Source organism: Selaginella moellendorffii, unplaced genomic scaffold (genome assembly GCF_000143415.4).
Source record: "Selaginella moellendorffii unplaced genomic scaffold, v1.0 SELMOscaffold_2, whole genome shotgun sequence".
NCBI classification, from domain to species: Eukaryota; Viridiplantae; Streptophyta; class Lycopodiopsida; order Selaginellales; family Selaginellaceae; genus Selaginella; species Selaginella moellendorffii.
In genome coordinates this window covers 3,865,698-3,893,230 of record NW_003314263.1, presented here as the reverse complement: position 1 = coordinate 3,893,230, position 27,533 = coordinate 3,865,698, and the positions used below count along the sequence as shown (strand labels likewise).

The following is a 27,533-nucleotide window of genomic DNA, read 5'->3' as shown; positions in this document are numbered from 1 at the left end:
TCGCCGCTACCAAATAGCCACTGCCGTACGTCACGTCGCATTTGGTCAGTAGTGGCCACGGCCCAAACAAGAACACGCGAAAGAACTTAAAGGAATAACAACAATGGGCATCGCTGGATCGATCGATCCTCGTTAGCGGCCATTTCCATCGCGACATCAAATGTAGCTGCGGCGATCGGCACAGCGCTAGCATTTCGCGGATGCCGCGCAAATCGGGTAATAGCCGCATTGATCTAGCGTAGAAATCGAGCGCCAGAGCTAGGGATCCGGGCATTCCGAGCGATGTCTTGGATGAAGATGGCGTCGGCGCGGCAAGGCCTGGACAGATCCAAGGCCAGGATGCAGATATTACGGAAGCCCTTCTTCCACTTCGTGCTGTGCTTCTTCGTGGGATTTGGAATCGGCCTCACGCCTCTCAGTAGCGGCGGCGGCGGCGCTCGCGAGCAGCAGCGGCCGCGAGAATCTTTCACGGCCGCCAAGAGAATCGCGACGGAAGAACAGGTTGTGGTTCTGGATTCGTCCTCGCCGCTGGAAATCTCCGCGAATTCCTCGAGACATCCGGGCGAGGGAAGAATGCCACTCCAGGATCCAAAGAAGCTTCTCATCATCGTCACGCCAACGTATACACGGCCATTCCAGGCGATGTATTTAACGCGATTGGCGCACACTCTCAAGCTCGTGGATCCGCCGCTCTTGTGGATCGTCGTGGAGATGCCGGGGCAATCCTTGGAGACCGCGTCGCTCCTCAGGAAGACTGGGGTCATGTACAGGCACTTGGCTTGCGAGAAAAACCTCACCAACGTCAAAGATCGAGGCACCCAACAACGAAACTTGGCGCTCCAGCATATCGAGAGGCATCAGCTGGATGGAATCGTCTACTTCGCGGACGATGACAACTTCTACTCGCTGGAACTCTTCGACCAACTGCGTGAGATCAAGTACGTTTCTATCTTTCATTGCTTCTATTGTCATGATCTAAAGCTCTTTTTTCCTGTGTTCTTGATGGTTTTTTCCAGGAGATTTGGCACTTGGCCAGTGGCGATGCTGGCTCACAGCAAATCCAAGACCATCCTGGAGGGCCCCGTTTGCGATGGCCACAAGGTGACGGGCTGGCACACCAACGAGAAGAGCAAGCGATTGCGAAGATTTCACGTCGACATGTCCGGGTTTGGATTCAACAGCACCATTCTCTGGGATCCCAGGAGGTGGAAGCGACCAACAACGCAACCAGTTCGTCAGCTCGACACTGTCAAGGAAGGATTCCAGGTAAATCATCCTTTGAAACGTTTCTTCACACCATTTCACTCTGGAAAAATCAGGAGACGACTTTCATCGAGCAGCTCGTGGAGGATGAGAATCAAATGGAAGGACTTCCCAGCGGCTGCTCCAAGATCATGGTGTGGCATCTCCATCTCGAGTCGCAGATCGCGAGCTATCCATCAAACTGGAAGATGGACAAGTTCTTGGAGCCTGTGATTCACTTGTAGCACAGAGACACAGGGACGGACACTCACACACGCACGCTAGCAATTTATACTTTACAATAGGATAGATAGATTTACGCCTCTCTTGCCTCGCGTTTAGTAGGAGTATAAAATCTTTCCAGCCCAAATTTATCCAAGCGTAAACATTGTTGGTTGCAACCATGCTCACGAATCTCGCGATCGTTCTAATGAATATTCTAAAGATAAAGAATATTCTTGAGAATATTTGCAACTTCTAAGATCATTTTCTCCGTGTTCTTCGGCCGTTATGGCCGAGTGGTAGCAAAAAAAGAAACTGCGGTTCTTAATAAATCATCTAAAGCAATCTAAAATGACCAAAGCCAAAGACACTGCAAAGAAAAATTTTCCTCTTGCATTAGTTAGCGCGTTCGAAAACAAGAAAGAAGATCCATCTCACGCTGCTTGCGTCTCTCCTCACGCCCTCACAGCGTACTTTCTCATCGGGAAGTAAGCCTCCTTCTTCTTTTGCTTCTCCGTCTTGAGGGAAAGCTGCGAAGAAAGAAAGTTTTAAAGCTGCCACCACCTCTACAATGGAAAATTGTTTACCTGATGTTTTGTCAAGCGTCGCCTGATCGCTCGGGTCTTCTTGGGACGAAGATCCAGAGGCATGTACTTCTTGTTCTTGTAGGCCTCTCTCAGCTTGGCCTTCTGGGTTTGGGAGATTACTGTGAGAACGCGCGCGATCGAGAGCCTCACGACCTTGCTGGAGAAACGAAACACCGAAGTGAAAATCAAAATCGTGAGGGAACACTCGAAAATCTCACATTTTGGAGAGCTTGTTGGGGGCGCCTCCAGTGACTTTGGCCACGCGCAGCAAAGCGAGCTCGGATTTGAGCTCCTTGAGCTGGACGAGCAAGTCCTGCTTAGATTTCGTGCGCAGCTCGTGCACCTTGATCTTCCCTGCTGAGAAACAAAGGAAATCGATCGAACCAGAGCGAGATCGCGAGAAAGAACGTACCCATCTTTGCGGCTTCCCCACAACCCTAAAACCCTAGCCGCCCTGGAAATTTAAACCTAACCCTAACCATTACAGATGTACATTTTTTACATTTTTAAGCTTGCAACAGATCTCCACCGTCGGTTTTGATAGCCCTAATACCCTAAGAACCCTAAATCTTGAAAACCCTAAAACTCTGGGCGGCGACAGAAAGAAGGGCGGAGCGATGTCGAAGCGCGGTAAGATTTCACAGCATTGTTTCTCTCGATGGCGCTGATAGATCGATTGCCACTACAGCTAGAGGTGCTGCCTCGGGCAACAAGTTCCGGATGTCGCTGGGATTGCCCGTGGGCGCGGTGGTGAATTGCGCCGACAACACGGGGGCCAAGAATCTCTACATCATCTCCGTCAAGGGCGTCAAGGGGAGGCTCAATCGGCTCCCGGCGGCGGCGATCGGCGACATGGTGATGGCCACTGTGAAGAAGGGCAAGCCGGATCTCCGGAAGAAGGTCATGCCCGCGGTGATCGTCCGCCAGAGGAAGCCGTATCGCAGGAAAGATGGAGTTTTCATGTACTTCGAAGGTGAGGATGCTTAGATTCTTGTTCTTGCCAGAGACTGATGGTTCTTTGGCTGTTTGACCCAGACAATGCGGGCGTGATCGTAAATCCCAAGGGCGAGATGAAAGGTATGGAGTTCTTCGCCTCTCGCGCTTTGGAATGAGAGTTTGATGCTTGTTCTTGTCTAGGATCTGCCATCACTGGCCCAATCGGCAAGGAATGCGCGGATTTGTGGCCTCGAATCGCCAGCGCTGCCAATGCCATCGTTTGATTCAAAGCCTGGAGACTGTCAATCGAGATTTTGTGTTCTAGTTCTAGTTCTCTTCTGATTTTAGGGTTCTTGGGGAATGGGCTAGATCTAGGGTTCGTGGGCAATGAAAGATCTTCATTCCTCGCGGCCCCTCTTTTCTTTCGGAGTGATCACTGATGTCCAGTACGCGGACGTTCCCGACGGGCGTTCCTTCCATGGCGTGCCGCGATTCTACCGCGGCAGCCTCGCCGCGCTCAACGAGGCAATCGCGATCTGGAACGATCAGGGCAGCGATCTCTCCTTCGTCATCCAGCTCGGGGATCTCATCGACGGGCGCTGCCCCCGCGATCAAGCTCCCGCGGCAGCGCGCGAGATCGTGGCAGCATTCGATCGATTCCGGCACGGCCACGTCTACCACACCATCGGCAATCACTGCCTCTACAATCTCTCGCGCGGCCAGCTCCAGGAAATCCTCCGCATTGATGGATCCTTCTACTACGATTTCGTCCCCCACCCGGGATTTCGATTCATCGTCCTGGATAGCTACGATGTGAGCGTGCTGGGCGGATCATCGAGGGATCACTCCTCGCTGGCTATGGCGCTACTGGATGCCAAGAACCCTAATGTGGACAAGAACAGCCCCCTGGGAATGGCGCCCGAGCAGCAGCGATTCGTGGCTTTCAACGGCGGCATTGGCGATGCCCAGCTCCAGTGGCTCGATCGGAAGCTCCGCGAGGCCGAGGATCGCAACGAGCGAGTGATCATCGCCTGCCACATCCCAATTCTCCGCGAATCCACCTACGACGACACGCTGCTGTGGAATGCCGAGGAGGTATTGCGCGTGATCCATCGCTACGATCGCTGCGTGGTGGCGAGCTTGGCTGGGCACAAGCACGATGGGGGCGAGGGAGTGGACGAGAAAGGGATTCATCACCGCGTCCTCGAGGCCGTGCTCGAGTGCCCGCCCGGGGAGAATTCGTTTGGCCGCGTGGATGTGTACGAGGATCGATTGGAGCTGCTGGGCACTGGTAGAATGCGATCGGCCACTGTGTTCTTCCGGTGATCTCGCCGGAGTTCACGGAATAATCGTCAAATCAAAGTAATTTGATATCATTCATTCCTGAGACTCACATCTTGCGAAATCACTAAAGTGTTCTGGTATAAAACAAAGAAATAACTGTCACAAAATCTTTGAAAGAAAAAAATAATTTGGCTTCATCCAGGTTCGAACTGGAGACCTTCAGTGTGTTAGACTGACGTGATGACCAACTACACCATGAAACCATTAACAAAAACTCTGTCTTAAAATCAAAATTAGAAGAAATTCTTTTTCCCCCAAGTCAAAGGGTTTTTTTGTCCCTGCTTCTCTTGCGATGGTTTTCTTTGTCTCATCCTCCAGATTGAAAGCAAAAGGTCAGATATACATTGGGTTTAGCGTATAATTGATCAATGATAAGTGCCTCTCACCTTTAATGTAGAAATGTAGAGCTCTTCTACGAGAAAAGACATGGCAAATCTCTTCGACCGTGTTTCATAATCTTCAACTGTACAATTTCAGCCAGAACACTCCTGGGAGTCTGAAGTAGAGTACACAAACTCAAGCTCCTCATTAAAGTCATCGTCATTCAACGAAGTACGTCTTTGGTGGCCACAAAACAACAGTTTTGACGTGGAAATTGACCAGGAAGCTTTCCGAGGTAAACATCACCTTTGCTCGTTCTTGTTCTCGATCCTTTGCGTAAAATGTCGAGGCGTTTGAGAGAGCACTCGGCCACGAAGAAAACGAGGGCTTGACGCTTGGCGGCTTGAACTCAAGGCTGGCAGATTGTTTGAGGCATACGTTTCAGCTTCTTTTAGCGAGGAGAACGTGAGGTTTTTGAAGATATGACCCGTATCGTATTGGGCGATTCTGTCAAGTCGGCAGAAGCGCATCAAATCAACAAGTTGAAGCACAATATTGAAGCACGATGTGTGCTCGACAACTGGAAACCGGTTGCAGTAGGGCCGCCAACTCTAAGCACAAAGTGGTGTGCCTGGAAAGTAATTCAATATCATTCCCTGTTCTTCCGGCCGAAGTTCACGGAAGAATCACGTAAAGCTCCCGGAAAACTTACAATCGAATTTGTATAAACTTTCTACGATCTTGCGCGTATAGTTCGATGACAGGATTGGAGAGGCGTGCGTGGTTTCCTTTGTCTCGTCCTCTAGATTGATCCGCTGTTACGTTGCTCTTGCGGCTTCTCTTCGTCGTGTAGCAGTGGGCGGTGTAGCAAAGAGCCCTCCTCCATTTTGCTTGGATCACTCTCACCGATGTCACTCTGCCGACGCTGCAATCGCGTGACGTGCTCCTGTTGCTGTTCTTGGCCCCAGGTCACCATGTATAGTCCACAAATGATGAGGATCGCGCCGAGCAAACTGCGCAAGTTGCAAGTTTTCCAGTCAGTGACAAATTCTTTAAACCAGACGTATGCCGCTGGCATTGACAACTCACCTCCCCAAGTAAAAGGGCTCGCCCAGGAAAACCAGCGCTACGAATCCCACCACTACTGTCTGGAGAGGCTGATACGCCGACACTATGACGGGCCCTGCCTGTTGCATACACCACGCTTGAGCGGAGAAAACTAGCCCCGATGCCACAAATCCCTGGAAAGAATAGTTTCTGTAAGCTCGATTCCGCTAGATGATCGAGAAAGGTATAAAGTTACCGCGTAAAGAACACTCGTGAGCTGAATTCCTGGGGTGATCTTCCAGATCGAGAGCGATGGCTGGCTTGCCACCGCGAAGACCGAGAGTTGAATCGCTCCAAAGAAATTGGTGAAACATACTGTCGAGTATCTGGCTGGATACATTCTGAGCGTCCTGGCCTGGGAGAAGAAATAAAATAAGCATTGATAAACAGGTGTAGGAATGAGCTCGTACCTGTAGTACGTAGAACACGCCGAATGCCAGGCAGCTAATAAGAAGGTAAAGCGATCCCAGTCGCCAGACACTCAAGGTGAGAATCGGTGTTGCTTGGATCGATTTCGCTGCTTCTGTGTTGGCAGCGCTATGGTGAAGATGGTTGAAAAGAAGAGGGCCTTTGTAAGCAGTCATCAAGGTAGCTCCAGCTCCTGCACAGATTGCGCCGAAGAGCTTGGCCTGACCATCTCTTCGCGATAGATTGGCGTCTTCAACGCTGGAAGAAGCGAGATGTTCAAGCAAAGAAAGAAAAAGAATAGATTGGATCAATCATCTTTCGTTGCTTACCCGGAGATCGCTGCCATAACGAAGGTAAGAGCTGGGATGGAATTTTGGAACGCGGAAGCAAACGTGGGAGTTGTGTCGGCTAGTCCATAAAGGAACAATCCCTGGCCAAGAGCAACGCTGTCATACAACACATAAGAGAGAGGATGGATCCAATCCAACAACAATATTTCGATCAAGCAAGATCGAGCTTACGCTGTGCTTCCCAGGAAGAAGAAATGGATCAAATGCGTGAATCGGAGCTGCGGCCTCTCCTTCCTGTCAAAAATCGCGAAATCTTACGAATTTGACCCTGGCAGGAGTGAAATTTACCTCTCCAAGAAGGCGGCAAAAGGGAGGATCACCGCAAATCCGATGACATTCCGATAGACCGGATAGGTCGTCTTGTTCAATCCTTGCTCGAAGGCGATCTTCGTGAGGAGCTGGAATCCTGCGTAGCCGACCTGGACGAGCGCGAGGATGAAATGGATTTTAAGCTTTCCAAGAAGGCCCAGATTGAGGATTGGATAGTGCGCCATTGCGATGGATCGATGGATCGATGGATCGATCGATCGAGCGGCTATCGCGGGGGCGGTGACCTGTCCCTTTGATCCTCTCCGAGAAGAATTGGAACTCTTTTGAATGTTAAGGGTTTAAAGGACGGTCTTATCGCAGCCGTTCACGTTTGAACGGTCCGATCTTGCTACATATGCGTCCTTATATCACAGCCGTCAGTTTGGTGGATGGTGCGACGTGGCGCCACCACATTGCTCCGTAAGATTAGGTCTTCGTGCTCGCAGGAAATTTCCCGAGAGCGTGGAGCTGGAGCTGCTACTCGCGATCGATCGATCGCGGAGGATTTTTCTCGCGAGCTAAGGAATGCGCGATGCCTCGCGGCGGTGGAGGAGCTGCATTCTCTGATGATCGCGCAGGGGCTGGATGCCGACACCTATCTCGGGAACAATCTGGTAAGGGTTTATGGGAAATTCGGGGGACTGGATCAAGCCTGGGCAGCGTTCGATCGCATTGCTGCGAAGAATGTGTTCTCCTGGACGATCGTAATCTCGGCATTTGCCCAGAATGGGCATCACAGGGAGGCTCTAGTGCTGTTCCGGCAGATGGAACGCGAGGGTGTCAAGGCGAACGAGGTGACTCTCGCGGCTGTGCTGGGGATTTGCGCCAGCATCAAGGATTTAGCTGGAGGGAGATCCATCCATGGCCGAGTGATCGCTGCCAAGAAAGACGTGGTGATTGGCAATGCTCTTGTCAACATGTATAGCAAGTGTGGAGCTCTCCGCGAGGCAAGAGCTTCCTTCCAAGAGATGGTGGTCAGAGACGTGGTTTCCTGGACGACGATGATCACAGCTCTCTCGGAGCACGGAGAGTGGAACGAGGCAGTGGAGATCTTCTGGGAAATGGTCTCGGAAAATGTGGCTCCAAACGAGATCAGCTGCTTGGCGGTGTTGGGAGCTTGCTCGAACTTGGGCGATCGCAGCCAAGTTCGGGTGATCCACGAGTTTATTGCCAGTGGTGGCTTGGAGCTCGACAAGAAGCTGGTGGTGGCGAATACTTTGATCCACACTTATGGAAGATGTGGGAGCCCGAGCGATGCTAGGCGAGTTTTTGATTCTCTGCAACGCTCGGCTAGGAATGCCGTGTCCTGGGCTTCGATGATAGCAGCTTACACGAGCAACGAGCAGGCCAAGGCAGGGGTGGAGCTCTACCAGGAGATGATCCAGCGGGAAGAGAGCAAGAAAATGGATCCCGTCGCCTATCTCTGCGTCCTGGAAGCTTGCTCCAGCTTGAGCGCTCTCAAAGTCGGGCGTCAGGTCCACAAAGAGATTGTAGCTGCTGGTTTTGGAGACGAACTTCCACTCGCTGGTGCGATCGTCAACATGTACTGCAAATGTGGGAGCTTGGTCGAGGCAAGGGAAGTCTTCGACGGGATGAAAGCCAGGAATATGATAGCGTGGAACTCGATGATGGGGGGATACACGCAGCACGGTCATCCGAAGCGAGCGCTCCAGCTCTTTGAACTTGCGTGCCTTGACGGGGTTCTTCCGGACGAGATCACCTTTGTGACGATTCTTACGGCATGCAGCCATGCAGGGATGGTAAAGCCAGGCGTTTGGCACTTCGGTTCCATCCGGGCAGATTTTGGGATGGAGCCGAGTGTGGATCACTACGTCTGCATGGTGGATATGTTGGGACGAGCAGGCTGGTTAGATGCGGCTGAAAGATTGGTAGAGCGCATGCCAGCGTTCTCAAATCCAGCCGACGAGTTTGTGCCGTGGATGGCTTTGCTGGCTTCTTGCAAAGTTCATACAGACGTGAAGAGGGCAGCAAGAATTTCTTTCGTTCTGTCAGCGAAGAAGAAGAAGCTCTTGAGCAGCAGCAGCAGCGGCAGTGGCTCCTGGCACCTCAAGAACTCGGCCGCTCCACTGGTGATGCTCTCGAACATATACGCTCAAGCGAAGAAGTGGGAGGAGATGACAGGAGTGAGGAACGAGATTACGGAGGAATGGTCCAAGGGGATGATCACGTCGAGGCAAAGGGGTTGTAGCTTCATCGAAGTGGAAGGCGCGATTCACGAGTTCGTCGCCGGGAAACTCCACCTCCATCCAGAGCACAAGGGGATCGACAGCGAGATGAAAAGGCTCGAGGAGCTTATCAAGAGCGCTGGCTACGTCCCCGACACAAGTGTGGTAATGCACGATGTTGAGGAGGCTGAGAAGGAAGGCGTCCTCCATCAACACAGTGAGAGAATGGCCATAGCTTTCGGTTTGATGCGCGGTGGCAGTGACACCATCGTTCGAGTCGTGAACAACCTCCGGATTTGCTCCGACTGCCATGCCGCTGTCAAGCTCATCTCCAAGACCGTGGGACGGGAGATCCTCGTTCGAGACACTCGTCGGTTCCATCACTTTGCAAGTGGCGAGTGCTCCTGTCAAGACTACTGGTAGCGGTACAGCCGACTCGATCGAGTTCTCGGAGAAGAATGGTCTCCACGAAAAGATCAAGGAAGTGAGATGGGCTCCAACTCTAGCAGGAGCTCCAAGGTGGTGAAGCTATGGAGGAGAGGACCACTCAAGCTCGATCAAGCGGGGTGCCCGAGATTTCCAGGCTGGAGGAAGAAAATCTCATATGGTACCGCATTCTATGCGTCGGGGACCTACCATTGGCTGGTAGTCACTCGTTTTACGATAGTGATGGGCCGCCTCACCTCACCAACGTGGTCGCCAAGCATCTTCTTCAAGCTACGAGGTACTTATATCTCTTCTTTTTTTCTTCCTTTTCTTAAGCTAAAGCTAATCTCCTCCAGGAATGGTCCGTAAAGCTCGCCTCTTCGGACAATCCCCTTGTCCAAATTGATTGGGTCGGCTCTCCAGATCCATTGGCGCTGCATGGTTGATCGCTCGGATCCAACTCCAGGTGGGTTTGTAGCTAGGATCTGTGCCTGCATTCTCGGTTTTTCGCATCCACTCTCGGCCGAGCTGACCCTCGTGCTCCAGAATGGTGTCCGAGGAGCACGAGCGGCTTGTTCGCCCAGCCTTGCAGCAAATTTCAAAGTCTCTCAAGAGCCATGTTGAGCCTGCGACTCCACGGTCGGTCACGAGCACCAGAGCTGTGAGGTAAGCTTAGATCTGAGCTCTTCTTGGTGGAGTCTTGTCCACATTGATGGTTTTTCTTTGTTTTCCTTCCAGGGACTCGGCTATGGAGGACCCGGACGGTGTCCTGGCCAGTGTAGCACTGTGCATCGAGCAGCTGAGAGGAGCAAGCTTCAGCCCCCAGGAGAAAGAGAATGCCTCCAAGCAGCTTTTGGTGCTCGTGGAGGAGCGAGATCAAAATGCCAAGAAGGCGATCACATCTCACACGCAAGCGATACCACTGCTGGTGAATTTGCTGAGAACAGGTACCACCAGTTCCAAGATCAACGTAGCGGCGGTCATGGCCCTTCTTTGCAAGGAGGAGGAGCTGAGAATGAAAGTTCTTCTGGGGGGATGCGTTCCGCCTTTGCTCGCGCTGCTCAAGGTTGGATCCACAGTCGCTCACAGTGCTGCAGCAAAAGCGATTTTTGCAGTGACCACCACTGTCGACCACGTTGGGGCCAAGATTTTTTCCACCGAGGGTGTGGTTCCAAGCCTGTGGGAGCAATTCCAACCGGGCAACAAGCTGGAAACTAGCGTGCTGGGGCTCTTGACCGGAGCTCTTCGCAACCTTTGCAACAAGAACAACGTCGTAGAGGGGTTCTGGTCGGCAACTCTAGACGCCGGGGGGATCCAGGTTCTAGCAGCTCTTCTCGGGAGTGGAAACTCGGACGCACAGGCCAATGCAGCTTCCATCCTGGCCAGCTTGATGGACGCTGTAGAAACAAGCGGACCCAAAGTTTTCTCCACGACTGGAGCGCTCGATCAGCTGTTTAAGTTGCTTGAGAATGGACACGAGACGGGAGTGAGAGCCGAGGCCGCCGGAGCTCTTCGTGCTCTCACGCAGCACTCACCGGAAGCTCGTCAGTATATCACAAAGACAAATGGTGGCGGGATGATACGAGAACTGATCACGGCCGTGGTAGCTCCTTCCAAGGAGTTCATGCAAGGAGTTTTCGCCCAGCAGCTTCAGGAGAATGCGATGGGATCACTGGCCAACGTTCTCGGAGGAATGACGACGGTGGTCGGGCGTTTAGCCGAGGAGCTCAACCAGCAGCAACAAGTTGGAGCAGTCAGTGCAGACACAGTCGGCGCTCTAGCGTACGCTCTCATGGTCATCGACTCTTCCTCGGCAGAGAAGGATTCTTCCGGCTGTGTCGTCAATCCGAGCTCTCTGGAGAGGCTTCTGGTGAAGCTGATGGAGCATCAAGACGTTGATGAACTACTCAAAGAGCACGTCATCGAGGCACTGGCGAGTTTGTACAGCAACACGTACTTGGCGTCCAATCTCGAGCATGCCGAGGCGAAGAAGATGCTTGTCGGCTTAGCGACGTTGGCCGATCCATGGATCCGAGTGGAGCTTATACGAGCGCTCAGCAGCATTTGCAGTGGGAAGGCCGGACTTTGGGAGTCTATCCGCGGTCGGGACGGTGTCCAGTTCATGATATCCTTGCTTGGAGTTTCTTCCGAGCAGCAGCAAGAGTACGCAGTGGCGCTGCTTTCCATTCTCTCGAGACAAATCGATGAAAGTAACTGGGCCATCACAGCCTCTGGAGGAATTCCACCGCTCGTCCAGCTTCTCGAAACAGGCTCTCCAAAGGCGAAAGAAGACTCGGCAATTGTTCTCGGCAATCTGTGCTCTCACAGCGAAGATATCCGTGCCTGTGTTGAGACTGCCGAAGCGGAGGCAGCACTTTTGTGGCTGCTCAAGAACGCTAGCCCCGAAGGACAAGAGATCGCTGCTCGTGCCATAACTAAGCTTGTGAGACGACCGGACGCTGATACTTTGAGCCAGCTTACGGCCATGCTCGTCGGGGACTTACCATCTTCGAAGCAGCACGTACTGGAAGTTACGAGCTGCTTGCTCGCTGTAGTTGCGGAGCAAGACATGGGCAAGGAAGGAGCTGCTGGATACGAGGCCTTTGACACGCTCATGACTTTACTCGAGTCTCCAAGCAGCAAGGAGACGCAAGAAAAGGCTGCCTCGGTGATAGCCAGGGTCTTTGCTCTTCGCCAGGACATGCATCACAGTCCTCTTGTCCAAAAGGCCGTCGGACCTCTAAACAAGCTCGTCAGGAACATCAACGAGGAGGAGCCAGGGACGATCAGCGTTGCTGCTCAGGCGGCGCTAGCTCTGGCTGCCTTGTTTTCTTCTATCCGAGAGCATGGCTACGTGAAAGACGCTGCCGTGGACGCTATAACACCGCTGGTTGCTCTGGCCAAGGTGACGAGCTTAGCTCCCGCTGAAGCAGCAGTGAAAGCACTCGCGTTTCTCTTGGTGGACGAGGAGGTTGCCTTGGACGTGCCGCTTGGAGACTTGATAGATCCTTTCACTCGGATTCTACGAGAAGGCAGTGAGGCTGGAAGAGACGACGCTGCTGCGGCACTGGCTCGGCTCTTTGCGGTGCATTCCATCGACGACAAGCTTGCGGAGAGTATTAGTTTCTGCGGCACCATGGTGGCTCTAGCGGACCTCTTAACTGGAGTGAGCTTCGATCAAGTGGAGACGATCCAAGCTCTCGACGCGCTCTCGGCGGTGGCAAGGTCCAAGACGAATGCATCTTATAGCCGTCAACTTCTGGGTGTGATCGAGAGCCTTGGCCCGCTGGTTACGTGCGCTGCAATCGGATCACCCGTCCTTTGCGAGAAAGTTATTGAGGTGCTGGCGAGACTTTGCCAGGACAAAGCTGCGATCTTGGGAGGCTTGATCGCAAACACTGACAAGTGCATAGCTTCTCTAGCAGACCGGATCATCAGATCGAGCAACGTTGAAGTTAAGATTGGTGGAACGGCTCTTCTCATATGTGCCGCGAAGGAACACGGTCAGAAAGCCATGGATGCTCTTGCCGAGTCGGGATGCGCTTCACTGCTGATCCAGACTCTAGTCGGCATGCTTCAAGGGAGCTCCGGAGATGGTGATTTTGAAACAGCCTCTCCCGGAGGCTTGGGAGCTACGACTGTTGCTCTCTGGCTTCTCTCCGTGATCGCTACTCACGACAGCGGCAGCAAAGTTGCCATCATGGAGGCTGGAGCGATCGATGTTCTTGCGGAGAAGCTCGCCATCTTTGCTCCAAACGCTCGACAGGTATGTTTTAAACTTAGTTCCAGTTTTCTGACTGATGCTACTTCCATGCAGGCAAAGGTCGAGGAATCTGGAAATAACTGGATCAGTGCCTTGCTCCTCGCGATCCTTTTTCTCGACCGGGACGTCTCCCGTGCCCCGGCAACGTCTCGAGCTATTCCAGCGCTGTCGCTGCTGCTCAAGTCGGAGGACACCATGGACAGATATTTCTCAGCGCAAGCACTGGCAAGCCTCGTCTGCCACGGGAGTCGTGGAACTCTACTCGCTGTAGCCAACTCTGGAGCAGTTCCGGGATTGATTTCTCTTCTCGGCAGTGCAGAAGTGGAGGCAGGAAATCTGGTGACACTTTCGGAAGAGTTTTTGCTGGTTTCCAGTCCCGACCAGGTTGCCTTGGAGAGACTGTTTAGAGTCGACGATATCAGATACGGTGCTACTGCTCGCAAGGCTATACCAGCTCTGGTTGAGCTCCTCAAGCCAAATCCAGGCCGTCCTGGTGCGCCACCTTTGGCACTCAGTCTACTTACGCAGATTGCCGAAGCAAACCACGTTAACAGGGTGACAATGGCCGAAGCTGGAGCTCTAGAAGCTCTCACAAAGTATCTCTCTCTCGGCCCTCAAGATGCCATAGAAGAAGCTGCTGCCGAGCTCCTGAGGATTCTTTTCAGCAGTCCCGAGCTTCGACGTCACGACTCGGCTTCAGGTGCAGTAGACCAGCTTGTAGCAGTGTTGAGAATGGGAGCTCGAGGATCCAGGTACACAGCAGCTCGAGCACTCCAGGGTGTTTTTGGTGCTGAGCAAATCCGAGGTGGAGACGTAGCGACTCAAGCTATTGTACCACTGGTTGAGATGCTGAGTGCCGCCGTGGAGCGAGAGCAGCGAGCGGCAATCGGTGCGCTGATATCTCTAGCGGCAGACAATCCTCACAAGGCGATCGTGATTGGCGACGTTGAGCTCAATACTTTAGAGATCTTGAGCAAGATACTGTCGGCCGACACTTCTTCGTCGTCACTTCAGCTTAAAGAGCATGCAGCGGAGCTTTGCTCGGTCCTTTTTGCAAACGCACGAGTAAGATCCAAGGCTGCTGCTAGTACCTGCATCCTTCCCCTGATCGACTTGCTCAGTACCGCCGAGGCCGAGTCCGTGCAGCACGTCGCTACTCAGGCTCTCGATAATCTCTTGGACGACGAGCAACAGGCCGAGGCAGTAGCAGCATATGGTGCTGTGGTTCCACTCGTGGAGCTCATAGTCGGTGCTAGCTTCAAGGTGCACGAGGTGGCAGTGAGTGCTCTGATAAAGCTCGGGAAGGATCGACCACTTTGCAAGCTTGACATGGTAAAAGCCGGAGTGATCGACAGAGTTCTCGTCAGTATGGGACAGGAGCCTTCGCCGGACTCTTTTTGTGCTCGCGGAGCAGAACTTTTGAGGATTCTGACCAACAACAGCAGCATCGCAAAGAGCACGTCGGCAGCCAAGGCTGTCGAGCCCCTGTTCACGATGCTGCAGACTCGAGCTGAGATTGGACCTGCAGGCCAGCACAGTGCCGTCCAGACGCTGGTAAACATCATCGAAAAGCCACAATGCACGGCTTCGCAAACTTTGAGTTGCGGTCTCGCTCTACAGCCGCTGGTGCAGCTTCTCGAGTCGACGTCCCAGTCCGTCCAACAAGTAGCAGCGGAGCTCCTCTCGCATTTACTCGTGGAGCCTCGCTTCCAGCAGGATCCAATCACTCAAGCTGCGGTTCCAGCGCTTGTAAAGTTGGCGGGCAGCAGTGGTGCTCTCAGCGTCCAGCAAAGAGCCGTGAATGCTCTGGAGCTTGCGTCCACCAGCTGGCCGGACGCACTGGTGGAGTCGGGTGGTATCTCGGAGGTTTCGAAGATCATCTTGCAGACCGATCCTCCGGCTCCGCACGGCCTGTGGGAATGCGCTGCAAAGCTGCTCTCCAACCTTTCACAGAACTACTGCCAGGAGCTCACGCCAGCAGTGGTTTCGAAGCTTTTAAGATCCACGTCCGAGGCGACGGTGGCTGTGTCTCTGCACGCCTTGCTGGTCATGGAGAAAGAAGACGCGTCCACCGCGGAGATCATGGCAGAGAATGGAGCTGTCGAGTCTCTAGTGGAGATTTTGAGGAGCCACCAATGCGAAGAAGCAGCTGCTCGCCTCCTGGAGTCACTCGTGAACAACGTTACCGTCCGGGGCATGAAAGCAACCAAGCTCGCAGTTTGTCCCTTGTCTGAGTTTCTTCTGGATCCCCAGACACAGTCGGAGCAGGCAAGACTGCTGGCAGCTCTCGCTCTTGGTGATCTCTTCCAGAACGACGCTCTCTGCAAGTCGACTGATGCTGTCTCGGCATGCCGGGCCTTGGTGAGTTTACTGGAGGGCCAGCACAACGAAGAGATACAAATGGTGGCAATCTGTGCGTTGCAAAACTTGGTGGTGAACAGTCGTCCAAACAAGCGCGCTGTTGCCGAGGCTGGAGGAGTGCAAGCTCTGCAAGAGCTCGTCGCCACCGCAAGCTCCGATACTGCCGTGCAAGCTGCGGCTCTGATCCGGATTCTCTTCTCCAACTATACGATCCAGGAGTTCGCATCCATAGAGGTGATCCAAGCTTTACTCGGTAAGTTTTAAACTTTGTCATCCAGGCTTATAACTTTCTGCCTTCTCTTTCAGCGTTACTCGAGAAGGATTTGTGGTCCAGAGAACCGATCAAAGACGAGGTGATCAAAGCCATCAACACGCTCTTCAACCTCTATCCGAAGTTCCGGATCACCGAGATAGCCACCGCCAGCATTCCTCTTTTGATCGGAGCTATGAAGACCGAGTCGGAGGTGGCGCAAGAGGCAGCACTGGACACTCTCTTCCTCTTTCGCCAGACATGGTCGGCCAGTCCGGAAGAAGAGGGCCGAGCTCAAGCAAACGCAATGGCGGACGCCATACCCGTGCTCCAGATGCTGATGAGAACCGGTCCTCAGCGCTTCCACGAGCGCATAGAGCTTCTCCTGCAGTGCTTACCCGGGAACTTGCTGGTTAACATCAAGCGTGGAAACAACTTGCGGCAGTCCATGGGTGGAACCAACGCGTTTTGCAAGATCACGCTGGGAAGTGGACCTCCTCGACAGACACGAGTAAGTTGTCCTTCGATCCTTCACGTCGGTACTGAAGCTATAGAGAAATGGTGTTTTCCTTCGCCCGTCACAGGTTGTTTCCAACAACAGTGCTCCGCAATGGGAGCAAGGATTTGCGTGGGCTTTCGACACGCCCCCAAAGGGCCAGAAGCTTCACATATCATGCAAGAACAAGGGAGCCTTTGGAAAGGTAACGAAAGTTCTCTCTTTGTTTGAGAGAGATATTGATGTTCTCGTCCTTCCTCTCGAGCAGGCATCGCTTGGTAAAGTCACCATACAGATCGACCGCGTGGTTTTGCTGGGCAACTTAAGTGGAGAGTATCAACTCAAGCCCGATAGCAACCGAGATGGAAGTCCGCGCACGCTGGAGATAGAATTCCAATGGTCTAACAGGTGATTCTCAGCGACAGTTCTAGAGGTAAGAAACGAGGGGAGGCTTGTATACATGTGAATAACCAAGGATTTTTGCAAGTGGAAAGTTTTGACAGTTTTTCTTCAGTGAATAAAGGGCTTGTCTTTCAAAAGCTTACTTGTAAAACTTGTGGACTTGCTCGATTGGAGCCCGGCAGTGAGGACAGCTTTTGTGCTCTTGTTGGACTTTCTTGGCGCATTCCATGCACATGAGAGCATGTCCACAAGGAATCAGCAACGCCCTTGTGCCACAGTTCTCGAAATCCTCCAAACAGTGCGAGCATTCGTCCTGGAAAACGAAAGTAGAAGCAGAAGAGAAGCAAAAGTCTCAGAAGTTTTCACCTTCTTGTCACTGGAAGGAGGAGCGGCAGCGACTGGTGTGTTGGAAGACTCTTTCATTGCTTCTGCAATCTCCTTCTCGAATTGCATCTGGAGCTGCAAACGCAAGAGAGAAAAAAAACAAAATGATCAACTTAAAGAAGAGAAAGAATGAGACTTACTTCCAGGATTTCCTTGCTCTCACGCTCGATTAGATCCATCTCCAAGCTATCGTGTTCCTGCCTAAACTTCTCCTCGGCCTCTCTTACCGAGGCTTCAAACTGCTGCTTTTTGTTTTCCATGGCCTGGAGCTTCAAGGCGCTGCATTTGTGGAGCCAGCGTTTAGCGAAAGCCGAAAGAGTCGATCGCAAACTTACGTCTCTTGTGCGTTCCTTGATTCTTTAGCTCGCAGCCGTTGCAAGTATTCGAGATGATCCATCTTCTCCTTCTCGGTCTTGGAGTCCTGGAAATCAAGCTTCTCTCGCAGCATCAAGTTCACCTTTTCAAACTCAGCCTGCTGCCGTCTCATTCTCTTCTCGAAATCTTCGTCCAGTCGAGAAATCTGAACAAAAGATTGACTAGAAAGGAAAGAAGAACCAACAAGAAGAAAGAACTTTACCTCTTGTGCGAAGCGTCGTTGCATTTCTTCCCTTCGAGCTCTATCGGTTTCCAAGCTTTGCGTGGCTTCGTTTAGCGCGGCTTCGATGGCACTCCTGCTGCTGGCGACGAGTTCTTTCTTCTCCTCGATCTTGAACGATCGCAGCTTCTCCTTGCTCACTTCGTGCTTCATTTTCTGGGCCGGAGTTGGCGTCGTGCCGTGCATCCTTGAATTTGGCGACAGCACTTCCACCAGAGCTCGATAGTAGCCTCGGTGCCGATTCACAAACTTCTTCCGGTCCCTGGAAAACCATTGCTCATCATCAGCAAAGACAAAGGAAAAAACGCAAGACTTTCACCGGAAGAACACACACGAAAAAAAAAAACGCAAGACTTCCAAGAAAGAATCCAAGAACACCGAAAAAGAAGAGCTTTTCTCACCGGATCGTCTCGGCGTGAGCGATGAGCCCTCTCCAGCCAGTGAACTCCGTCCTCGTCGGGCAAACAGCGCAGATTCTCTTCGTCGTGTCGCGAAGCAAATTCGTAGCTTCTGGCCCGACGAGCTCCCTCACCTCACCAATGCAGTCCTGGTACGCTCGCTCTTGGATCAGCGCGATCTCCTCCTCGTCCATTTCATCGTCGTCGTCATCCTCCTCCTCCTCTTCCTCCTCTTCATCGGAGCTTCTCGCGCGCTTCATTCGTTTCTATTCTCCTAGAACCCTAAAATTTGGCATTTTGGATATGGCGGCCTTGTCCTCTTCGTCGTCTTCCGTCATCCAATCCTTCCAGCAGCGGCGGCGGCGATGATCCCTCGCAGCACGGCGCGGAGATCCTTGGCTCAGCTCCATCGCTCGCGGTAAGAGTTTTCGTTCGCATGCGAGAGGGAGAAGAATTTCCCCTCTTTTCCCTCCCTTTGGATTCTTTAAGATTGCGTTCTAGGCTCCCTCTCTCCCTCTTTCTTTCGTTTCTCGGATCTAGTTCTCTATCTCTTTCTTTTCCCTTCGAAGCGAATCTTTCCTCGGTCCTTTCTTTGCTTTTGGTTTGAATGGCTTAACTTCCTTGGTTTTGGTCTCATCGTTCTCGCTCTATAGGTGGTGAAGAGCGTGAGAACTACATTCACGAGCGCAAACAACATCCAGGACCTGGCCGACCGGCGAAGCATTGTGTGCAACAATGCGGACTCGGAGAGAACTGATATGTTGGGTAAGAGAAACCTCCTCCTTTTTCTTAGAGTGAGTTTCGTGGATTTTCGAGAGAGGAGAGCTCGCATTCTAGGCTCCAGTTTTCGGGAGGAGAGCTAGCATAGTTTCCTCTAGGGAGAGCTAGCATCTTTCATAGCTTACTTCTAGATCCGGAGTTCTTTCGATTAGAAGTTTGAGTATCCGAGAACCTACTATGTTTTTGGCGAGTATCCAAGCCCAAGCTGCCATCCTCGTCCTCGACTTCCAGAGGAAGTGGCCTCAGCAAGCCCTTCCGGATCTCGCCAGCGCTCAAATCCTTCCTGGCCAAACGAGACCGAGATGGTACATCCTCCAGGTAAAAAACAGGTTTTTTTTTCTTTTCTGGATCGATCCAACTCTTTTTTCAATGGATTGAAGGACCAGGCGAGTGATTTGCGACGCCAAGCTCTGAGAATTTTGCTCCAGTGTGAATCCCGCTTTTTCTCAAGGAAAGATTAAAGGAAGGGTATTCCGGGGTTTAAGAGGAAAGAAGGAAGAGTGTGGATAAATTTTGTACATATGGCCCTTTGTTTTCATAAATATCGTGAAAAAGTAATTCTTCAAAAACCATGAAAAACATGAGTTATTTAAGTTCGTACTGGTCAGGACGAACAAAGCATATTCCGCCGGGAATTTGGCATATTCTGGTATGCCTACTGCTACTAAACCCAGGAACCCTAAAATCTCTTTGGCATTTTGGATATGGCGGCCTTGTCCTCTTCGTCGTCCTCCCTCATCCAATCCTTCCAGCACGACTGCGGCGGCGATGATCCCTCCTTGCGGCGCGGCGCGGCGGTCCTGGGCCTCAGCTCCATCGCTCGCAGTAAGATTTCTCGTGGGTTCTAGAGGACAATGTATGTGATCGTGGCTCTGGCAGTGGGGTGCGCGGCGAGGAAGGGCTTTCTCCTCGCCAGGGTTTCATCGCACGCCGAGAGGTAGAAGAAATCTCTAATTCTCGTGGCCAGGAGCTAAAAATCTTTGCAATGCCGCCACAGCGCCGTAGCGGCCAAGCACCAGGAGGTGCCCAGTGGATTTACCAGGAGCTGCCGGATCTCGGAGGAGCTCCAGAGGATAATCGGCAAAGAAGAGCTCCCGCGGCCTCAAGTAAGTAACCATCTCCTCTTTTTCCTCCCTTTAGATTCTTTGTTTTCTTTTAGATTGCATTCTAGTTAGCTCTCCCCTCTCTTTTCTTCCTTCTTTCTCTCCTGGATCTAGTTCTCTTATCTCTTGCTTGTTCCTTCCAGGCAGATTTTTCCTTCGGTTCTTTCATCCATTTCGATGCTCTTTGTTTTGCTTGTTTTCTATGTTCTTTGGTTGTTTGTTCTTAACTTCTTTGTTCTTCCTTGTAAATTTTGGTCTCATCGTTCTCGTTCTATAGGTGGTGAAGAGCGTGTGGAACTACATTCACGAGCACAACCTCCAGGACCCGGCCGACCGGCGAAGCATCGTGTGCAATGCGGATTTGGCTCAAGTTTTGGGCGTGGAGAGGACTGATATGTTCCAGCTGAGCCGATTACTCTCCAGGCATCTCACATACACGGGTAAGAGAAACTTCCTCCTTTTTCTTAGCCTCGAGAGATTCTTCCGAGAGTGTTTAGGAGAGGAGTGCTAGCATTTTAGTTTTCGTGAGAGGGGATCTAGCATTGTTTTCATAGTTTCCTTCTAAGGAGAGCTAGCATTTTTCATAGTTTACCGCTAGATTCATAAGAGATTAAGAAACTATGATCGGGAGTGAAGTTCAGTCTTGTTTTCTCGACGAGAACTTACTATGCTCTGGCGATGGTGGCAGGACCAACTGGAGTATCCAAGCCGAAGCCGCCGAAGTCACCATCTTCGTCCAGAGGAAGCGGCCTCAGCAAGCCTTTTCGGATCTCGCAAGCGCTCAAATCCTTCCTGGCCACGAACGAGACGGAGATGGTGCGATCGGACGTGGTGAAGCTCATGTGGGATTACATCAAAGAGCACAACCTCCAGGTAAGAAGGAAAAAACAGTTTTTTTCTTGATCGATCCAACACTTTTTCTTATTTTTCCAGGATCCAGAGGACAGGAGGCGAGTGATTTGCGACGCCAAGCTCAAAGAACTACTCCAGTGTGAATCGCTGCTTGGAATCGGCATCACCAAGTACCTCTCACCCCATTTTCTCAAGGATTAGAAGGCACAAGATAAAAGGAAAGAAAGGAAAGTTTTCTTTTGCTCGTCCAGATTTTTTGGTTTCTGTGAAGAGCCCTATAATGTGAAAAGGATTGATTAGGGCAACGAGGCTCTCTCTTCTCTTTGCGCGAATTGGGATAGATCCGAGCTGCTGCTGCTGGATTTGTGGCTCTTGGATGGACTAGGCGATGGATCCGCCAATGGATCTCACGCGAGATCAGGTAGATTCCCCCCATTGCGATGGATTTTTCTCAGTGAAAACCCCATTGCAGGTGTTGACGAGAGACATTCCATGGGAGAATTACCTCAATGCGAAGCTCATCTCCAGCACGGATTTGCAGCTGCTGAGGCGCTACGATCACAAGCCCGAGGATGCGCAGATTGCTATGCTAGAAGAGGTAATTGGGAATTTTCGTTGCTAGAATCTAGTTTCCTGGATTGAATTGGATTGGAGAGGATTGATTTCTTTGTTTTTGGCAGAACGGTGTTGCTTATGTGAGAGTGTTCTTGAGACTACTTGACAACATCACGAAGGAAGAAACGGTGGAGTATGTGGTAGCGTTGGTGGATGAAATGCTTTCTGGTAAGTCCATAGCTTTTGGAAGTATGGTTGTTTTTTGGAAGGATGACTGAGCCAAACTTCTTTGAATTCATGCCAGTGGATCCGATAAAGCATGCTGCATTGTTCCACGATGAAGAATTTTCTCCCGAGGAGATTTACCGGCCTTTCTTGAGGTGAGGATTTGTTGATTCGATGGATAGGCACTGAGTCTTCCTTTTCTTTCCCCCAGTTTGTTGTCCAGGAAAAATTGGTTTTTGCAAGAGAAAGCTTGCAAGATTCTGACCGTCTTGATCAGGTAGCTTGTTTTGAGACTTTGCGAGAGAATTTGTCTTACTTTTCCTTGTTTGAAAGCGCTCGTCCACGACAACAGGCGGTGGAGGTCTCACAAAAGCCTGGGCCTTCCAAGAACGTATTGCAGGATGTCCTTCAGAAACTTGTCTCGTGGCTTTGTATTCAGGTAATATAGCTACTGTTTCCATCGATCCACCGAATGATTTTCTTTTTCTATCTCTCGGCAGCTAAGACATCCTTCTCATCCAAGCCGCGCAATACCAACAGCCGTGAGCTCTTTGGCTACTCTGCTAAGAGACCACGGTGTGAAATCCATGTTTGTCCAACTTGAGGGCGTGAAACTCCTGACTCCATTGATATCTCCCGCAACAACACAGCAGTACATTCAGGTTCGTGATGCTGTGCTCTCAACTCAACTGGTTTTTAACAGCGGTAGTCTTGTTTTCCGTTTCTAGCTACTGTACGAGGCAACTCTGTGCATGTGGCTCCTCTCGTTCTACAGCTTGGCCGTGGACGCTATAGCAGCCACCCGAGCCTTACCTCGGCTGGTGGAAGTCGCGAGAACGTCCTCCAAAGAAAAGGTTTGCTTTCATCTTTCTTTGTGTTACTTTCGAAACAATAGCGAGAGTGTTGCAGGTTGTGAGAGTGGTTATTTTGACGCTGCGAAATCTTCTCACGAAAGGAACTTTTGCACGAGACATGGTCGAGCTCGGGATGCCAAAGATCATCCAGAACCTCAAGATGCAAGCATGGAGTGACGAGGTAAGAGCTTTTGCTTTTTCAAGCTTGCATATGTAAATACGTTTTGCTGGACAGGATCTCACCGAAGCTCTCAATTTCATGGAAGAGACACTGAAAAAGAACCTCAAGCTGCTGAGTTCGTTCGAGAAGTACAAGCAGGAGGTGCTGTCCGGTAACTTGGATTGGACTCCGATGCACAAAGATCCTCTCTTCTGGAAAGAAAACATCAAGAAATTCGAGGAGAATGACTTCCAGGTGTAGTGTTGTAGTTCTTTAAAGGTGGGATCTAAGTTCTTGTGGTTTTTGCTCCAGGTTTTGCGAATACTTGTGACCATTCTCGACAACTCTCGTGATCCGAGAACGCAGGCCGTCGCGTGCCAAGACATTGCGCAGTTTATCCAGTTTCATCCCGCTGGCCGGGGCATTGTCTTGGACATGAGAGCCAAAGACCGAGTGATGCGTCTAATGAACCACGATAACAGTGAAGTAAGAAAGGAGGCTCTGATTTGTGTTCAGAAGCTTCTGTTGAATGCAAAGTATGCAAGTTTTATGCAAAATAAATAAAAACCAAAATGAATAAATAAATAAATAGTAAATTAGGCATTAATAACATTAACATTAATAATGAAATGATTTCATCACCTTAAGGATTTAAATGCTATCATCACCTTCAAAACGAGAATCTAAATGCTACCGCTATACCTTCAAAACACCCAAGATTGTCCAGTGATGTGAAACCATCAAGCTGCAACCTTGAAGCTCTGCTGCTCTTCTAGACGCACTCGAAGTAAACTCATTGATGTGTGGGCAAAGCAAACGCCAACACAATGAACCATCCCTGTAGAAGCACGAGAAATTCAGCTTCCCAGCGAGAAGTTCAGGCATGATTCCGCTCCTGACAAGATTGACGCCCGCTTGAATCTCGGCTGGAGTGCTCAACTTGTCCACAAAGTCGGGGCCGAGTCGGGCTGTATACCCTTGTATCAACTCCAGGTAGACAGCCTCATCTCCATTTGCCACTTCCAGGCATTCGAGCAAGCCCGGCATACCACCAGTAAGGTAATGGATGCTAGCAGACGTCTTGAGGCTCTCTGGTAACGACGACAAAGCCAGCCATGTCTTGAGCTCCATCTGGCTGAAAGGTCCGTCAAGCACAAACTTCTGCCTGTCCAGGATCAGCTTCCTCTTGAGACTTTGCTCCTTCTGATAGCGTTTGGCTGAGATCCCAACCAAGAGGCGGCGCCGCGCAAAGTCGAGTATGCGTTGTCTAGTTTTGTCCTTGGCAATTCTCGTTTCCTCACTGTCCCCGTGCTGGGCGTCAAACACCTCCCAGTCATCCACCACGAACAGAAGCTGCTCCCGTCTGCGGCCACACCAAAAGTAGAGCTCATTCAGATCTCGCAGCTCCTGGCTTGCCGTCTCGTGGCCATGGAATGCCATGAGAATTCCCTCCCACACAGCGGCAGAAAGCTCCGGACTAGATCTCCAGCGTTGAGGAAGACAACATGCCTGTCTCCAGACTGCTGTATGTGACTGCAAACTGCAGCAACCAAATACGACTTGCCCGATTCCATTGCACCCATCACTGAAATCCGGTGCCCTCGCCGTTCTTTAGACAGCTCATGAGCAGCCCACAAACCTGTAAACGTTCTACCGCCCCTCCTCCGTTGAGGCCATTGGGGAGTATGGCCAGATAGCGCTGATGGAGTGGCTGGTGTCCCACAGGTACGAGGGGTCATCCTTAAACCCCACACATCTTTCTCGAATAAGAGTGCTACCTGACATGCGTCATATGCAGCTACAAAGTCTGCACCATAGAGAAGAGCTTGGAACCCAAAAACAAAATGCTCGGCCACCAACTTACCATACACTTCCATTCAATCGGAAAACTTTGTTGAAAATTAGGGCAAATAATAAAAACCTTTTATATATTTTTTTATATAGAAAACATAGTAAGTTCAACCCTAAAAGCTCAATTAAATGAATGTCTACTTATCATGTTTTTATTCAAATAAATTTCACAAATAATTATTGAGAAATTTAATTATTATATAAAATTATTTAATTTTATTATTATTAAAATTATTTTTTGATATAGCAGCTAGTGCTGATAAATAAAACATGTATTAAAAGTAAGTATAGTGGAATTTACTTTGAGAAAAACTTAAATTTTGATATCTTTAATAAATAAAAAATGCATAAAAGACAAATAGGGTAACTTTTTTTAAACAATTCCAAACAAAATGAGTAGATCTTTCTATTAAAAATTAAATTCAAATGTAAAAGAAAACCATTTGTAATATATGTTTTCTAATTTTCATAAATTTTTTAATGTATTTAATATCACATACTATTATTAATGAATTTATTATTATATTTATAATATATTTTAAATAATTTCCTTGATAGGAGAGAGAGTTCGTACTTGACGATCTTGTCCCAGACTCGTGGGAGGAGTTGGGTTTTTGTAGTCAAAGGTGAGGAAATTTATAATTTATTTATGCTCATGAGCTTCAAAAATAATTATTTTTATTAAAATCTCATAAAAAATAGATATATTACTTCTAAACATTAAAAATTATTAAATAAAATGGTTGATATTCTGAGTTGGTCATATAAGTTTAAAATTATAAAACTATAAATTTTAAAATGAAAATTATTATATAAGATAGTCAATATTCTTCTTCTTTTCTTAGATTCCTCAGACGATGAAGATACTGATATGTTTTGTGTAGAAGTTACCAATTAGTTAGCTTCATTTCTAAACAGAATCAATGTGGAGTATATTTCTATATTTAATTTTTGAAAGTATTTTGCTATTTTATTGTTATTTATATAATTTTTTATTTTTGTATCAAGTTGTGAACCTTTTGAAGGTTGTAGGAGGCAAAAATCCTATAAATAACTATTTTTAACTTAGTTTAATAATAAATATTTTATATTTATATTATTCTTCATTCCAATCATATGTATATTGACCTCCACAAAATACCAAAAACTAATAGTGCCATTAATGGTGTAAATTTTAATCTTATTAAGCATCTAAAATGATAATATATCTTTAAAACTTATTTTGAATAAATAAAAAATGCAAGTGAAATATATTATATCTATTTATACGTTGTTATAAAAATATTTGTTTCTAAAGAAGACAATAAACTGATAATGTTACTGATGGTGTAAACTTTAAATCTACTAAGCATCTAAAATAATACTATACCTTTAAAACTTATTTTGAAATGCAAGTGAAATATATTATATTTATTTATACATTGTTATAAAATATTTATTCCTAAAGAAAACCATAAACTAATAATGCCACTAATGGTATAAACTTTAAATTTACTGAGCATTTAAAATGACAATATACCTTGAAAACTTATTTTGAATGAATAGAAAATGCAAGTGAAACATATTATATTTATTTATATATTGTTACAAAAATATTTATTCCTAAAGAAAACCATAAACTTATAGTGCCATTATTGGTGTAAACTTTGAACTTACTAAGCATATAAAATGACAATATTCCTTTAAAACTTATTTTGAATGAACAAAAATGCAATTAAAATATATTATATTATTTTCTCCTAAAGAAGTCTGGAAATGTTTTTTCAAAACATATTATTCTTATATAAACATTCTCCTTTGGAGATAAACTTGAATAAGGAAGTGTTCATGTATGTAACTACCAAGATATACTTCCCTCCTCCATCATCTAAAAGTTTGATATTGATCCAAGACCTCTAACTCTTCTTTTATCAAATATGATTCCTACACAACAATCCAAACTTTGCTACATCAATTTTGGATCAAATTGTTAATAAAGATCTTGTGAGGATGAGGAGTTTTAAATCAAGCTATTAATACAGTTTGCAAGGATGAGGAATTGAGGATGTACAATTATGCTATTCTGCCATACTTTTTGACAGGCTATAAAAAAAAAAAAAACCATCACTAAAGATTGTTAATCACCCACTAAATGAGCATATTCTACAAATTCTTTTAGGCGGGAAAGATATTTTCTTAGGGCTGGACTGCGCTACGATCAGCAGCAGATTGATAGGTACTTTGAATTTTCTTTGCAATCCAGCTTTGGATTTGATTTCTGGTACTACTTGACAACATCACGAAGAAAGAAACAGTGGAATGTGTGGTCATGCTCTCTATTAAGTCGAAGAGATTTACCGGGAGGTGAGGATTTGCTTATTCACAAGCACTGAGTTTCCATTTTTTCCCCGGTTTGTTGCAGCCCGAGAAAAATTGGTTCTTACAAGAGAAAGCTTGCAAGGTTCTGACCAGCCATTTTTCTTGTTTGAAAGCGCTTATCCGCAAACACAGGCGGTGGAGATCTCACAAAAGCCTGGGCCTTCGAAGAACGTGTCGCATCATGTCCTTCAAAACCTTGTCTTTGTATTCAGGTAATATAGCTAGTTTTTTTTTCTCTCTCTCGCTTCTCATCCCAGCCGCGCAATACCAACTACTCTGCTAAGAGACCACGATGATCCATGTTTGTACAACTTGAGGTGAAACTCTTGACTCCCTTGATGTCTTCCGCGACAGCACAACAGTACATTCAGGTTCCTGATGCTCCGGAAAGAAAACATCAAGAGGTTTGAAGACAATGACTTCCATCTTGAAAGTTTCTCAAGTAGTTATAACGCTTTTTTCTTCAGGTTTTGCCCCGCAAAGATCAAGTGATGCGTCACGATAACAGAGAAGTAAGAAAGTGACGTGAACAAAAAATAAAAATTCTTGGCCGCTCCACTCAGTGAGTATGGGGAGATGAGAGGAGTGAGGAGAGATCACGGAGGAATAGTCTGTCAAAGACAAGCTTGAGAAGAGCTTGTATACATTTCGCAAAGTTTCTACATGGTGGGAAGACTTTATCTTCGTTGCCGCCCATCATCGATTCTA

At 48.9% G+C, this 27,533-nt stretch overlaps 9 protein-coding genes, 1 long non-coding RNA gene and 1 other non-coding gene across 14 annotated transcripts; 7 read left to right on the top strand and 4 right to left on the bottom strand.

Moving 5' to 3' along the window:
- The first annotated feature begins 62 nt into the window (after positions 1 to 62).
- Positions 63 to 1,650, top strand: LOC9661601 (probable beta-1,4-xylosyltransferase IRX9H). Its single transcript, XM_002963061.2, has 3 exons — positions 63 to 938; positions 1,017 to 1,266; positions 1,320 to 1,650. The coding sequence occupies exons 1-3, from the start codon at positions 283 to 285 to the stop codon at positions 1,485 to 1,487; spliced, it is 1,074 nt and encodes a 357-aa protein (XP_002963107.1). The 5' UTR covers positions 63 to 282; the 3' UTR covers positions 1,488 to 1,650.
- Positions 1,651 to 1,830: 180 nt separating this feature from the next.
- On the bottom strand, positions 1,831 to 2,568 carry LOC9643317 (60S ribosomal protein L35). 2 transcript variants are annotated; one of them, XM_002962658.2, is made up of 4 exons: positions 2,464 to 2,568; positions 2,270 to 2,405; positions 2,052 to 2,208; positions 1,831 to 1,994 (listed from the first exon to the last, which is right to left on the bottom strand). In XM_002962658.2, the coding sequence occupies exons 1-4, from the start codon at positions 2,465 to 2,467 to the stop codon at positions 1,920 to 1,922; spliced, it is 372 nt and encodes a 123-aa protein (XP_002962704.1). In that variant the 5' UTR covers positions 2,468 to 2,568; the 3' UTR covers positions 1,831 to 1,919. The 2 variants fall into 2 exon arrangements, with proteins under 2 accessions (XP_002962704.1, XP_024515122.1); XM_024659354.1 differs by having other exon boundaries at positions 2,270 to 2,408; positions 2,464 to 2,518.
- Positions 2,569 to 2,613: 45 nt separating this feature from the next.
- Positions 2,614 to 4,380, top strand: LOC9643316 (60S ribosomal protein L23). 2 transcript variants are annotated; one of them, XM_024659329.1, is made up of 4 exons: positions 2,614 to 2,681; positions 2,740 to 3,024; positions 3,087 to 3,128; positions 3,189 to 4,380. In XM_024659329.1, the coding sequence occupies exon 4, from the start codon at positions 3,375 to 3,377 to the stop codon at positions 4,311 to 4,313; it is 939 nt and encodes a 312-aa protein (XP_024515097.1). In that variant the 5' UTR covers positions 2,614 to 2,681; positions 2,740 to 3,024; positions 3,087 to 3,128; positions 3,189 to 3,374; the 3' UTR covers positions 4,314 to 4,380. The 2 variants fall into 2 exon arrangements, with proteins under 2 accessions (XP_024515097.1, XP_002963106.1); XM_002963060.2 differs by having other exon boundaries at positions 2,620 to 2,681; positions 3,189 to 3,391.
- Positions 4,381 to 4,460: 80 nt separating this feature from the next.
- On the bottom strand, positions 4,461 to 4,534 carry TRNAV-AAC. Its single transcript has one exon. It is a non-coding gene; the product is annotated as a tRNA-Val (tRNA).
- A 746-nt stretch (positions 4,535 to 5,280) lies between these two features.
- On the bottom strand, positions 5,281 to 7,108 carry LOC9643315 (protein WALLS ARE THIN 1). Its single transcript, XM_002962657.2, has 7 exons — positions 6,806 to 7,108; positions 6,689 to 6,751; positions 6,497 to 6,613; positions 6,170 to 6,425; positions 5,956 to 6,114; positions 5,742 to 5,893; positions 5,281 to 5,665 (listed from the first exon to the last, which is right to left on the bottom strand). Exons 1-7 carry the CDS (start codon positions 7,009 to 7,011, stop codon positions 5,455 to 5,457), a joined length of 1,164 nt encoding a protein of 387 aa, XP_002962703.1. The 5' UTR covers positions 7,012 to 7,108; the 3' UTR covers positions 5,281 to 5,454.
- A 107-nt stretch (positions 7,109 to 7,215) lies between these two features.
- Positions 7,216 to 9,435, top strand: LOC9643314 (pentatricopeptide repeat-containing protein At3g26782, mitochondrial). The gene has a single exon (XM_024661206.1). It carries the CDS (start codon positions 7,216 to 7,218, stop codon positions 9,433 to 9,435), a length of 2,220 nt encoding a protein of 739 aa, XP_024516974.1.
- A 202-nt stretch (positions 9,436 to 9,637) lies between these two features.
- On the top strand, positions 9,638 to 16,847 carry LOC9643313 (protein CELLULOSE SYNTHASE INTERACTIVE 1). 2 transcript variants are annotated; one of them, XM_024659288.1, is made up of 8 exons: positions 9,638 to 9,736; positions 9,795 to 9,904; positions 9,985 to 10,104; positions 10,177 to 13,204; positions 13,256 to 15,815; positions 15,869 to 16,323; positions 16,397 to 16,513; positions 16,577 to 16,847. In XM_024659288.1, the coding sequence occupies exons 3-8, from the start codon at positions 9,986 to 9,988 to the stop codon at positions 16,718 to 16,720; spliced, it is 6,423 nt and encodes a 2,140-aa protein (XP_024515056.1). In that variant the 5' UTR covers positions 9,638 to 9,736; positions 9,795 to 9,904; position 9,985; the 3' UTR covers positions 16,721 to 16,847. The 2 variants fall into 2 exon arrangements, with proteins under 2 accessions (XP_024515056.1, XP_024515049.1); XM_024659281.1 differs by having other exon boundaries at positions 9,687 to 9,904.
- Positions 16,761 to 18,382, bottom strand: LOC112340595 (stress response protein NST1-like). The gene is made up of 6 exons (XM_024659309.1): positions 18,091 to 18,382; positions 17,672 to 17,951; positions 17,430 to 17,614; positions 17,235 to 17,373; positions 17,077 to 17,169; positions 16,761 to 17,023 (listed from the first exon to the last, which is right to left on the bottom strand). The coding sequence occupies exons 1-6, from the start codon at positions 18,345 to 18,347 to the stop codon at positions 16,850 to 16,852; spliced, it is 1,128 nt and encodes a 375-aa protein (XP_024515077.1). The 5' UTR covers positions 18,348 to 18,382; the 3' UTR covers positions 16,761 to 16,849.
- An 8-nt stretch (positions 18,383 to 18,390) lies between these two features.
- Positions 18,391 to 19,439, top strand: LOC112340604. Its single transcript, XR_002990182.1, has 3 exons — positions 18,391 to 18,505; positions 18,741 to 19,185; positions 19,248 to 19,439. It is a non-coding gene; the product is annotated as an uncharacterized LOC112340604 (long non-coding RNA).
- A 106-nt stretch (positions 19,440 to 19,545) lies between these two features.
- On the top strand, positions 19,546 to 21,068 carry LOC112341820 (SWI/SNF complex component SNF12 homolog). The gene is made up of 6 exons (XM_024662611.1): positions 19,546 to 19,692; positions 19,747 to 19,804; positions 19,865 to 19,973; positions 20,248 to 20,410; positions 20,659 to 20,843; positions 20,904 to 21,068. Exons 1-6 carry the CDS (start codon positions 19,572 to 19,574, stop codon positions 21,021 to 21,023), a joined length of 756 nt encoding a protein of 251 aa, XP_024518379.1. The 5' UTR covers positions 19,546 to 19,571; the 3' UTR covers positions 21,024 to 21,068.
- A 24-nt stretch (positions 21,069 to 21,092) lies between these two features.
- Positions 21,093 to 23,201, top strand: LOC9661599 (probable V-type proton ATPase subunit H). The gene is made up of 11 exons (XM_002963056.2): positions 21,093 to 21,243; positions 21,295 to 21,420; positions 21,503 to 21,605; positions 21,682 to 21,757; positions 21,814 to 21,879; positions 21,936 to 22,041; positions 22,103 to 22,264; positions 22,331 to 22,456; positions 22,512 to 22,637; positions 22,692 to 22,871; positions 22,929 to 23,201. Exons 1-11 carry the CDS (start codon positions 21,211 to 21,213, stop codon positions 23,178 to 23,180), a joined length of 1,356 nt encoding a protein of 451 aa, XP_002963102.1. The 5' UTR covers positions 21,093 to 21,210; the 3' UTR covers positions 23,181 to 23,201.
- Positions 23,202 to 27,533: the final 4,332 nt, after the last annotated feature.

Bases quoted from the DNA above. Each gene is read 5' to 3' on its own strand.
- LOC9661601 (XM_002963061.2), top strand. From the start codon at position 283: ATGTCTTGGATGAAGATGGCGTCGGCGCGGCAAGGCCTGGACAGATCC. The intron at 939-1,016 runs GTACGTTTCTAT...GGTTTTTTCCAG, and splicing joins GACCAACTGCGTGAGATCAA to GAGATTTGGCACTTGGCCAG. The intron at 1,267-1,319 runs GTAAATCATCCT...TGGAAAAATCAG, and splicing joins CTGTCAAGGAAGGATTCCAG to GAGACGACTTTCATCGAGCA.
- LOC9643317 (XM_024659354.1), bottom strand. The intron at 2,209-2,269 runs GTGAGATTTTCG...TCGTTTCTCCAG, and splicing joins CCCAACAAGCTCTCCAAAAT to CAAGGTCGTGAGGCTCTCGA. The intron at 1,995-2,051 runs GTAAACAATTTT...CTTTCTTCGCAG, and splicing joins GACGCTTGACAAAACATCAG to CTTTCCCTCAAGACGGAGAA.
- LOC9643316 (XM_024659329.1), top strand. From the start codon at position 3,375: ATGAAAGATCTTCATTCCTCGCGGCCCCTCTTTTCTTTCGGAGTGATC.
- LOC9643315 (XM_002962657.2), bottom strand. From the start codon at position 7,011: ATGGCGCACTATCCAATCCTCAATCTGGGCCTTCTTGGAAAGCTTAAA. The intron at 6,614-6,688 runs GTAAGCTCGATC...GTTGTATGACAG, and splicing joins TTCTTCCTGGGAAGCACAGC to CGTTGCTCTTGGCCAGGGAT. The intron at 5,666-5,741 runs GTGAGTTGTCAA...CAACTTGCGCAG, and splicing joins GAGCCCTTTTACTTGGGGAG to TTTGCTCGGCGCGATCCTCA.
- LOC9643314 (XM_024661206.1), top strand. From the start codon at position 7,216: ATGGTGCGACGTGGCGCCACCACATTGCTCCGTAAGATTAGGTCTTCG.
- LOC9643313 (XM_024659288.1), top strand. From the start codon at position 9,986: ATGGTGTCCGAGGAGCACGAGCGGCTTGTTCGCCCAGCCTTGCAGCAA. The intron at 10,105-10,176 runs GTAAGCTTAGAT...TTTTCCTTCCAG, and splicing joins ACGAGCACCAGAGCTGTGAG to GGACTCGGCTATGGAGGACC. The intron at 16,514-16,576 runs GTAACGAAAGTT...CCTCTCGAGCAG, and splicing joins ACAAGGGAGCCTTTGGAAAG to GCATCGCTTGGTAAAGTCAC.
- LOC112340595 (XM_024659309.1), bottom strand. From the start codon at position 18,347: ATGAAGCGCGCGAGAAGCTCCGATGAAGAGGAGGAAGAGGAGGAGGAG. The intron at 17,374-17,429 runs GTAAGTTTGCGA...CCACAAATGCAG, and splicing joins TCAAGGAACGCACAAGAGAC to CGCCTTGAAGCTCCAGGCCA. The intron at 17,024-17,076 runs GTGAAAACTTCT...TTCGTTTTCCAG, and splicing joins CTCCTTCCAGTGACAAGAAG to GACGAATGCTCGCACTGTTT.
- LOC112341820 (XM_024662611.1), top strand. From the start codon at position 19,572: ATGGCGGCCTTGTCCTCTTCGTCGTCCTCCCTCATCCAATCCTTCCAG. The intron at 19,974-20,247 runs GTAAGTAACCAT...CTCGTTCTATAG, and splicing joins AAGAGCTCCCGCGGCCTCAA to GTGGTGAAGAGCGTGTGGAA. The intron at 20,411-20,658 runs GTAAGAGAAACT...CGATGGTGGCAG, and splicing joins CAGGCATCTCACATACACGG to GACCAACTGGAGTATCCAAG.
- LOC9661599 (XM_002963056.2), top strand. From the start codon at position 21,211: ATGGATCCGCCAATGGATCTCACGCGAGATCAG. The intron at 21,421-21,502 runs GTAATTGGGAAT...TGTTTTTGGCAG, and splicing joins AGATTGCTATGCTAGAAGAG to AACGGTGTTGCTTATGTGAG. The intron at 22,042-22,102 runs GTAATATAGCTA...ATCTCTCGGCAG, and splicing joins TCTCGTGGCTTTGTATTCAG to CTAAGACATCCTTCTCATCC.